Raw genomic sequence first — 11,531 nt, forward strand, 5'->3', positions numbered from 1 at the left:
GTCATTCTACCTGAAATTTTTTACTTTTAATGAGTTAAGCCTACAAACACATAATAATTAATTATTCACTAAGTAATTACTTTTTTGTTTTCTAATTTTTTTTTAAGTAATAGAAAAGTTTGTATTTTGGTTGTAATATTTACCATTGTGTGAGTATGTCATTCCTCATTTTCCTTAGGAGTATCTATGGATTTCTACAAGAAACAAACAAAATATTCATTTAGTTCCTCTTCTTTCCCTCTTCTTCACCATTTAACTTTGATCAATCATATTATTTTTCTTACTGCTATATTCTTACTCTTACATGTATGCATGTTTCTTGCATTCAAATGTTATCATTTGATTCCTAACCACTACTTATTATGGAACCTTCTATAACATTTTATTTCCCCATTTCTCTCTCTCTCTTCTGTACCTGGTTTTCTCTTTCTATTTCGTAAAGCATATATTTGTTCTTGAGTCTCAGTGACCCCCTTCCTCTCTCCCTGTCTTTCTCCATCCCTCTTCCTCTATCTTTTCCTCTCTATATATAGAGTTTTACTTATTCAATGCTTAATACCAAAATTTTATACAGAATCTCTTCAATCAGCTCCTGGTTGTCTAAGTGTATTTTCTAGGAGATTGCTTAGGAAAGATTCATAAACTTAAATTCTTGAATGTTTAAAATTGTTTTCCTTAAATTGTCATACTTGAAAGAAAGCTTGGCTGGATAAAACATTATTACCTTACATTTTCTTCCTATGTGTGTCTGGTAAATACTGTGCCATTATCTTCTTGCATTAACGTTCCTCCCAAGAAGTCTGATGTCAATATAATTTTCTTTACTTTGTCAGTGCATTGTTGTTTTTGGTTGGAGGCCTATAATTTGTATCTGTTATCTTTAAAATCTTATAATGTTAGGAACATGTTGTTACTGGTTAACATCCTAGGCCAATTTTCTCAGGCACACTGTGCATCTTTTTTATGTGCAGATCCAGGTATTTTAAAAAATGAGAGCTTTTTGTATTCTAATTAAAAAATATTTGCTCTGTTTCCTTGCTTGGTTGTTTGTTATGTTTTGTTCTTTATTGCTTCTTTTGGTACTCTTATTCTGTGGAAATTGGATTTTCTTTGCCGGTTATGTACATTCCATCTTCTTTGTCTTTCTACCTTCTATTATTCCTCTCTAACTGTATCGTTTGTCCATTTGGTCTCATTTCTATCCTGTTGATATCATTTATTACATTTTAAGTAGTTTCTATTATATTTTGGGTATGTTATGTTTAATCTTAATTTACAAGTTAATTTTGAATTGTTTTCTTTCCCAAGCTTTGTCCTTTCCCATTTGACATCTATTACCTGTCTCTTGTTACCTATCTCCTCTTAAAGTTTGTAATTTCCATTTTTAAATGTTCTTTCATATCTACAATATCTTATTTTGTTATATTTTAAATTCTGGCAAGAATCTTACTTCTTAGCAGGTTTTGTCTGTGTCACTTAATGTGCTTTCATTTGTGAACCTGTTTTGATCCTCATCTTCAGTTTTTCATGAATGCCACGATTTTATTTTTCTTATCCATATTTCATTCTCCTAGAATAATGACTAGGAAGATATTTCTTTTATGTGGCTTGTGGGTAGCAGGTGGCTTTTCTGAGTTCTCATATCAAGGATTCTGCTTCTGTAGCAATAGGAAATGGTGGTTTTTAAATGTATGAAATCATTATTTAGTGGAGGTGCAGTTTGCTTTTATTTTTATATTATATTCCGTTCCAGTAGGCTGTTTGTCATCAACTGCTTCTTTTCCTCTATTTAAAACCAGCTGCTGACTCCAAATGCAACTGCTGCTACAGAAGTGACACACTATCAGATAATTGACAGTCCTCATGGGGCCCCACAGGACACATTTTTGTAAAGATTAATAAAGGTAAAAGATATGTTACAGCCACAGAGAGAAAGTGCAGACATTTGTAGAGGAACATGACTTACCAGTGCAGCCCTGTAGGGTCCTATCTCAGTCACATAGGATGTGGTTCGTCTTTGGTTTATGAGCCACCAAGGTAAATACAAGATATTTTGGTTTTGTACTTGCTTCGACAGCACATATACTAGAACTGGAATTATACAGAGAAGATTAGCATGGCTTCCACACAAGAGTGACATGAAAATTTATGAAGCATTCCATATTTTTCAGGTTTCAAAATATCACAGTACCCCCAAAATATGCACAACTGTTATGCATCTTTTTTTTCAAAAAAGATATCTGATTTCATCTGTGAGTTCATGAGCTTCACTCATGCCAAGGTACAAATTTGTTGAGGAGTCTTTTACACCACAGTAATCCCTTAGGTAAAACCTAGGCTTTATGACTTGTTAAACCATGTATAACTGTCAATCTGTACATTTTCACTAAGCAGTATAGATAACAAGCTAGTACAGCATGTCTCCGGGGGAATTTCAGACTTCATGCTGCACATTATACATAGATAGCTAGTTTATTTAATTTCCTTCTTGTTCAAAGGTCAATATTTGACTTCCAGGCTTCCTCAGAGACAAGCTTAAAACTACCCAAACCAGCAGCAAGTCATCCCAATCTGTAACTCTCTTTAAAGATACTTTGCCAAGACTACCTTTCCAAGCCTCTTCTTTGTCTTCCCGTTGACTGTGCTATGTAGTCTTCTAAGCCCAACAAGGCTGTCAATAGTTTCTACTCCAGATGTGGCTCTCTATTTCTGGAGGTGAACTCTCGATAGTGTTTCCTGGATTTCACCACTGCTGCCCACTACTCACACATCATACAGCTCCCTCCAGACTCACATGCAAGTGTGGGCTCTGGTAGTCTTAGTTGCTTAGCCCTTCTTTTACCCATAAATTGCAATTTATATCTTCTGTTCTCTACGTGGCAAATGTAAGTTATTGATGTTTTAAGTTAACTGTTCTTTAAATCTTTATGGTATTTTGGAGAAGGTGTGGAAAGAATGTGATCCATAGAAACTTCATGATCCTAAGGTAACTTGGAACTACCGACCTTGGCCTTTAACTGTCAGGGCTAATTTGACCTCAAAGGCATGAGAAATATTCTTTTCTGCTTTATTTTTCCTTTTAGGAGTGTTATATGTTGTTTTTTTCTTCTGCTTTCCTCGGATCTTTTCAAGCTGGTTCAGAAAAATTCAAAATGTAAACTGCTTCCCTAACTGTTTCCTTTTGATCACTGTCCAAGTGGTGTCAGCGCTCAGCTGTATCATTTGGTTCTCATTCTTTTTTTCAGGTACTTTCAGTGTCTGAAATTAATTTTCCTAAAATTTTCTTCTAGATTGTATATTGGGTTTTCCCCCTGGAATGACATAAGAATTCAACAAATTCTGTTCTGGCCAAAAGCATCCATTAATTAAACAAATGATGACACTCTCACCTTGCTAAATGGTATTCCATACAGATGTTACCTCCCATCAGATCAGCATCTAATCCAAACCTGTTCTCAGTGCAGTAGTGACCTCCATGACTTCTATAATGACTACTCATACCCTTCTTCTGGAAACTTAACGTTGTGAATTCTCCAGACCTCTCCCTTCAGAATAATTGCCATATTTGTCTATCTTCATGCAGCAGCTCTATCAAATTAAAACTCAGTGAAAATATTCCGTGTTTATTGATGAAGACTTTATTTCTAAAATATGTCCAGATTTTATGAAACTATCTAGCTATTGATCCTAATTTTCCAAGGGAGTTATCCCATTGGCTTCTCTCTGGTTCACTGGCTTCCTGTTTTCAAACTGCCTCTCATGTCATCCAAGTGTGGACGCTAAAGTCTTCCTATTTTTATCTTCTTGAAATGGTGGCCTGTTACCTCATCATAATAACATATCTTTTCCCTAACTCCAACCTTAATAATACATAGGGCTTTGCATATCTCCATTTCTCTTTTATATACATCTAGGCTGTCCCACCAGACAGCAGTATTTATCCTAAGTAAATTCTCATCCTTACGCATGTCTTTCATTATAATTTTCTTTATTTCTTTTACTACTTTGGTATTAATTATAACAAAATACTCTGATTTTAAAAAGCTGACCTTGTTCTTCCTTAAGAAATTATAAATCTTAGAAAAAAAATACAGGTATAAGCTTTTAAAATTTTCTTCTTAGCATTATAATAATTCCATAGCTTTTTTTCCTGTGCCTCAACTCAAGAAGTTTACTTATCCAATATATAATGAGGACCAAAAGGCCTCTTTAGCTGTTCACTGATTAAAATTTTATCTGTCTTGTGGTTGAACCTGTAGTCTGTATGAAATTCACAATGATCAAAATTTATGTGAAGTCAGTTTGAGATAATGAGGAATGTGGAGGAATAACTATAGGAATTTTAGGACAAATTTCATAATTTAAGAAGTAAAGCAAGTCACATTCACCCCTTGGACTTGGATACAGTTTAAATCAAGATAAAGAGAAATAAGTTTGGTGCCACATGCTCATATGGAGCTCTTAAAAATGAAAGACAGGCCGGGCGCGGTGGCTCAAGCCTGTAATCCCAGCACTTTGGGAGGCCGAGACGGGCGGATCACGAGGTCAGGAGATCGAGACCATCCTGGCTAACACGGTGAAACCCCGTCTCTACTAAAAACTACAAAAAACTAGCCGGGCGAGGTGGCGGCGCCTGTAGTCCCAGCTACCTGGCAGGCTGAGGCAGGAGAATGGCGTGAACCCGGGAGGCGGAGCTTGCAGTGAGCTGAGATCCGGCCACTGCACTCCAGCCTGGGTGACAGAGCGAGACTCCGTCTCAAAAAAAAAAAAATAAAAAATAAAAAATAAAAATGAAAGACAGCCTTTCGGCCGGAACCGCCATCTTCCAGTAATTCGCCAAAATGACGAACACAAAGGGAAAGAGGAGAGGTACCCGATATATGTTCTCTAGGCCTTTTAGAAAATATGGAGTTGTTCCTTTGGCCACGTATATGCGAATCTATAGGAAAGGTGATATTGTAGACATCAAGGGAATGGGTACTGTTCAAAAAGGAATGCCCCACAAGTGTTACCATGGCAAAACTGGGAGAGTCTACAGCGTTATCCAGCATGCTGTTGGCATTGTTGTAAACAAACAAGTTAAGGGCAAGATTCTTGCCAAGAGAATTAACGTGCGTAGTGAGCACATTAAGCACTCTAAGAGCCGAGATAGCTTCCTGAAACGCGTGAAGGAAATTGATCAGAAAAAGAAAGAAGCCAAAGAGAAAGGTACCTGGGTTCAACTGAAGCGCCAGCCTGCTCCACCCAGAGAAGCACACTTTGTGAGAACCAATGGGAAGGAGCCTGAGCTGCTGGAACCTATTCCCTATGAATTCATGGCATAATAGGTGTTAAAAAAATAAATAAATAAAAGACCACTGGGCTGAAAAAAAAAAAAAAAGAAAGAAAGACAGTGTAGAAATCCTATTACTCCATTAATTCCCCAGCCTGTGTCCTGGCCAGGAAATACAGTAATGAGGGCAATGTGCCTTTGACTCACCAAGTGAAGGAGCCTTGTAATGAAATGCTATTTATTTGGTTGACTTGTTCCTTGCTTTGCCATGAGTCTTAACTTTTTACTATAATACCTTGAGAAATGAAATTATTTCTTCTAAAGTACCTTAGAGAGTACCTCCGAACCTTAGGATCAATGAAAGACTGGGAGTCTCAGAAAGTGTAAGTCGGTCTTTATTATTAAAATTAATCTTTGTTTGAACTTCAAATGCATTTCAGTATCTTACCTGAGGATGCCACCAAAGCCTTGCTTAATTCTGGAAATGTGGTAGACTGTGCCTGCTCAGATTTGTCTTTGAGGCTACTAGTCTTTTGACATTCACTTCTGGTGAAACCGTCTGACGTGGCTGCACAGAAGGCTTGGTGTCCCCAGATGTAGTTTTGATCCCTAATTTTTGGGTTCACATTGAAGGCTTCCTAAACCACAAGATTGTAAGGGATTTTTGTCACTGCCATTTCTCAAGCACCTGGAACAGTGATTGGCATGTATTAGATGCTCTATGAATAACTAAATTGGGAGGTCAATGGTCATTCGTTGTCTCTCTGAAATGAAAATCAACGTGTCCCCTAATAAATTGTTAATTTTCATTGAATAAACCGAGATGGGCGGATCATGAGGTCAGGAGATCGAGACCATCCTGGCTAACACGGGGAAACCCCGTCTCTACTAAAAAATACAAAAAACTAGCTGGGCGAGGTGGCGGGCGCCTGTAGTCCCAGCTACTCGGGAGGCTGAGGCAGGAGAATGGCGTAAACCCGGGAGGCGGAGCTTGCAGTGAGCTGAGATCTGGCCACTGCACTCGAGCCTGGGCGACAGAGTGAGACTCCATCTCAAAAAAAAAAAAAAGAATACCTTTGTATTGTGATTGAATTTGGCTTAATAATGCCTGGGCTATATATGAAGAATGACCTTTAAAAATAACCTGATGACTCTCAGCCTGTTATCATCTCACAAAACAGGTTAGTTTCTTTTCTCATAAGAAAAATTAGTGAGTGGGGTAAAGTATACAAGCAGGGGATACTTCTATTCCTTTATAGGTAATGGAGCATATGTCCTCAGCCCTCTCTGGAAGATAAAGAATCAAAGAATAAATATGTCCCCTCCAGTCAGGAACATAATTAAATTTTCACATAGGCCCGTCACATGCAGTTGTTTGGGGTTTGAAGCATCATTGAGAATTAAGGCAATAAAATAATGAATACTCTGATATTTGACCTCTACATTTCAGCCAAAGAAGAGTAATACAAATCTGATTAAGCAAAATTTTTGATAACAGCATTATAGCACTGTTTTCTATTTTTATAAAGGATCACTTAAGACAGGTTATAAACAACTTTGCACAAAGCCCCAGATTAGGGTTACTATGGTATATTTTACTATGGTTAATGCTAGAGCTTCAAAGGTTATTAGCTGGAATTTTAACTTTGACAGAAAACCCCTTAACAACAACAACAACGAAACAGTGCAAAACAAACATGATTTTTCTCATGCTTTTTCACAATCAAGGCTATATTAGGAAATGGATAGTTAAGAGAATGTAGTGTGTTGCTATAACTTAAATCTGTATATGATTTCAAACAGCTTTTATTTTCTTTAGGGAATTTTAACTGGCAAAAAAGAAGACATGCAGGTGAAGGAAAACATCATTTTTGACCTACAAATGACCATATATTAAGTCCACTCTTAATTTTTGGTTATGGAAAGTAAATAAAGTATACACAAAGTAATATGCTCAATCTTAGACAGCCTGTTAATGTCAACACAATAGCCTAGAGCACTCTATTTTTCTGCCTTATGTCTCAGCCCACTCATGGCTCTTCCTTCTGTTTCAGTCATGATCCATCATTTCATTGAATTTCTTTCCTTTTTCTTTTGTTTTCCTTTTTTATTTTTTATAGAGTCTGGGGTGCAGGGTGCAATCACTGCTCATTGCAGCCTCAACCTCTGAGGCTCAAGTAATCCTTCCACCTCAGCCTTTGGAGTAGCTGGTACTACAAGCATGCACCACCACACTTGGTTGATTTTTTTTTTGTTGAGACGGAGTCTCGCTCTGTCGCCCAGGCCGGAGTCCAGTGGCTGGATCTCAGCTCACTGCAAGCTCCGCCTCCTGGGTTTACGCCATTCTCATGCCTCAGCCTCCCAGGTAGCTGGGACTACAGGCGCCCGCCACCTTGCCCGGCTAGTTTTTTGTATTTTTTTAGTAGAGACGGGGTTTCACTGTGTTAGCTAGGATGGTCTCTATCTCCTGACCTCGTGATCTGCCCGTCTCGGCCTCCCAAAGTGCTAGGATTACAGGTTTGAGCCACCGCACCCGGCCACACTTGGTTGATTTGTTTTGTATTTTTTGTAGAGACGGGGTTTCGCCATGTTGCCCAAGCTCGTCTTGAATTCCTGAGCTCAATTGATCCACCAGCCTGGGCCTCCCAAAGTTCTAGCATTACTGGCATGAGCCGCAGTGCCTGACCATTTCATCCAGTTTCTTTACAGTTCCCTTAAGTCATTTATCATTATTTTTCCTATGCCAACTTCCAAGCAGTCAATACCCTGAATACATTCATTGCATTTTTCTTGGAACTGGTGCTGAGATCCAAGGTGAGTGATACATTTAGATCATGCAGAAGTTGTCTCCCCTCACTCCTGACACATTTAACCACAAATGATCACTGAGACCTGTCCATTAAAACTTCAGATCCCACTCAGTGTTTTTTACTTCTTTCTATTCCCACCACCACCTCAATATACAGGCCCTAATTAAATTTCAAACTTATAGCACATTTCAAACATATACAAAATTATAGAGAATGGTGTAGTGAAGTCCCTAGTCATCAATCTGTCAGTTTCAACAGTTATCATTAATGACTAATGTTTATCTCTATCTTCCATCATGTTAAAGTCAGTCCCAGACATTAAATAATTCCACCCATAAATATTTCAGAAAATATTTATAAATATTTTAAACTCAAAAAATTATTCATAATACCATTATTACACTTCAAAAATTACCAACAATCCCTTAATACCATCAACCATTTAATCAGTGATATAGTTTCCCAATTGTCTAATATATTTGTGTTTGTTTTGGTTTACAGTTTGGTTGTTTGAAATGGGATCCAAACAGGGGTCATAATTGTAATTGGGTGGTATGTTTCTAAAGTATATTTTAATCCATAGGCTTTTTCCTTTGAATTTTCCTTTCTTACATCTATAGTTCAGTACTGGTTTATATTTTGGAGCAGGGGATGGGACCATAAAATGATGTTCAACTCTAAGTGTATACGTAATGAAACCACTGAACACTTATGCATTCTCTGGTTTTCCTTCCTTTTCTCTTTCCTTCCTTTGCTCCTTTTTAAAGCTTTTTAGTTTAGTCATAAAACCTGAATATTGAAAAAACCTTCACTACCATTTTTGCCAAAAAGTTGAGTATTTTAATCTAGTTACAATCCCAAAATGTGGCTTCCATAAATGCTTTTACAGGGTTTTCCAAACACTAAGTTCAAAGAGCAGAAGTTATTACATCCTTGAACTAGTAACAACACTTTTAAAATTTTGTGAATCTTAAAATAATCAGGTGAAAATATTACATCAAAGCAACCATATTATATGGAAGGTTATGAGGAGTGAATGTCCAAGAAACCTTAAAAGTGTGGCAAGTCAGTTACATATTTGAAATTAGACAAAACAAGAATTTAAGGACATCAAAAGAAACCCTAAAATCTGTGATGTGCGAGTACATCAAAGGTAAAGGATAACTGAGTGCTCTTATTGATAAATGTTCTTAGATCTAAAAGGAAATAAAATCTTTGCTTAAAAAATTGATATTCCACTTTCAAATTGTTAGCATTCAGCAAATATTAACTAGCATTGATATAAATATATGTCTAGTATGTAATTATCCCAAATATATGACAAAAATGGAGTCTTCTAGAAATGTTGGAAAAAGTTCTGGCTGAAATGTGTAAAAAAACTGAAAAATGCAAAATTGAGCTAATTAAAAAATTAAAATGATAGAAAAAATACATTTTAAAAAGATTAAATTAATAAGTACTGGTTTAATCTTAGAGAGAAGTGGGCTTAATCAAGAACCTATAGTCTGGATAGTATATGCCTCTACCATGTAGCTTTTCTCCCCTCTACCAGGAGAGCCACAGTACATTCACTGAGAGCCACTAGTGCTCAGATATTGGTTTCTAAATGGCATTACCCCTTAAAAAAAGATTAAGATCCTTAGTGAAATGTCTGATTGTAGATCTGAGGCAGGAAAACGGGAAAGTGAGTTGGAAGATCGTGTTCTAGAAAATAAGAAATCATTCAAACACTGATGGGACTATGCTAAAAATCACAATTTAGTGAAAAATAAAATAGTATCTGGATAAATGCAGACATGTCCCATGTTTCTGGACTAAGGACTCAAACTAATCTATACATTTTATGTAATTCTTATCAATATACCAAGATAATATTTAAATATAATTTGAATAGATGTTTTATAGTTTACATGATATAAAAAATGAACACTTTGAAAGACAGAATTATAATACCTTGACCTGAGAGGAACCAAAATATATCACAAAACAACAGTATTTTGAATAATTTAGAGCTCATAGAGAAATGAACAAACAAAATGAAACAAAATATCCAGAAACAAATGCTACAAATGGGAGTATTTAAATAAAAATTATTAAGCAATCAATTATATATGAGGAAAATATTATGCTACATTCCTACTTCATTCCATATAATAAATTCTAGATAGATTATTTATCTACAGGCCTTCCAAGAAAATGTAGAAGAATGTTTTCCAAATATGTTACCAAGAGAGCTTTGACAGATATAACTATTAAATATCTTCATAAGAATAAAACAAAAATATTTTTGACATAAAAGGACTGAGATAAAATATTTTAGCATATGTGTAATACATATAACATATATAACAAATATAAAATTAATTTTCATAATATATCATGAGTGCCTATAACAAGTAAAAAACAACAGCCCAGTAGAAAATGGCAAATGAAATCAACAGACAACTAATAGCCAATAATGCAAACTGTTCAATACTAATAATCAGTCATACAAGATTAAATTCTAATGGCTAATGACATTAGATGACTAATCTAGCTAATAAGGTTCCTGGTAACAATTCAATGACATTTTAAGAAAATTATTTGTATATGTTTTGAGTGACAAATAAAACTATATATTTTTCATGTACAACATTTTTTGAAGTTCCTGTACATTGTGGAATGGCTAAATCGAGCTAATAAACATATGCATTACCTAAAATACTTAATTTTATGGGGAGAACAATTAAAATCTACTCTCAGCAATTTTCAAAAATACAGTACATTGTTATTAACTGTAGTCACCATGTTCTATAATATATTTCTTGAACTTATTCCTCCTATTTAATGAAAATTTTGTATCTTTTGGCCATCTACCCATCTCCCTGTTCCCACCACTCCTCCCATCCCTAAGTGCCACAGTTCTGTTCTTCACCTCTAGGAGTTCAATGGTTTTAGATTACACTTATAAGTGAGCTCATATTGTATTTGTTTTTCCATGTCTAGCTTATTTCATTTAATACAATATCCCGTAAGTTTGTCCTTGTTGTCACAAATGACAGAATTTCCATCCTTTTAAAGGCTGTATGGTGTTCCACTGTGTACATGTATCACATTATTTTGTCCATTGGCTTTTTAATGGACACTTCCATATGTTGACTTTTGTGAATAATGCTGCAATGAACGTAGCAGTACAGATATCTCTTTGGGTTACCAATTGCATTTCTGTTGGATACAGACCCAGTAGTGGGATTGCTGGATCATATAGTGGTTCCATTTTTAATATTTTGAGGAACGAACACACTGTTTTTCATAATGGCTGTACAGGCATTAGGTACAGAGATATTGTGGGCTTGTTCCAAACAATTGCAATAAAGTAAATATTGCAATAAAGTGAGTTAAGCAAATATTTTTTCCCAGTGCACATAAAAGCTATGTGTACATTATACTGTAGTATATAAAGTGTGCAA

General features: G+C 35.8%; 1 protein-coding gene across 1 annotated transcript; it reads left to right on the forward strand.

The window, feature by feature from the left end:
- Positions 1–4,806: 4,806 nt before the first annotated feature.
- LOC105501682 (60S ribosomal protein L21-like) lies at positions 4,807–5,339 on the forward strand. Its single transcript, XM_011927706.1, has one exon. The coding sequence runs from the start codon at positions 4,842–4,844 to the stop codon at positions 5,322–5,324; it is 483 nt and encodes a 160-aa protein (XP_011783096.1). The 5' UTR covers positions 4,807–4,841; the 3' UTR covers positions 5,325–5,339.
- Positions 5,340–11,531: the final 6,192 nt, after the last annotated feature.

The sequence above is a fragment of the Colobus angolensis genome, unplaced genomic scaffold, assembly GCF_000951035.1.
Source record: "Colobus angolensis palliatus isolate OR3802 unplaced genomic scaffold, Cang.pa_1.0 Scaffold74, whole genome shotgun sequence".
NCBI lineage: Eukaryota > Metazoa > Chordata > Mammalia > Primates > Cercopithecidae > Colobus > Colobus angolensis.

Excerpts from the sequence above, each read along its gene's own strand:
- LOC105501682 (XM_011927706.1), top strand. The coding sequence starts at position 4,842 with ATGACGAACACAAAGGGAAAGAGGAGAGGTACCCGATATATGTTCTCT.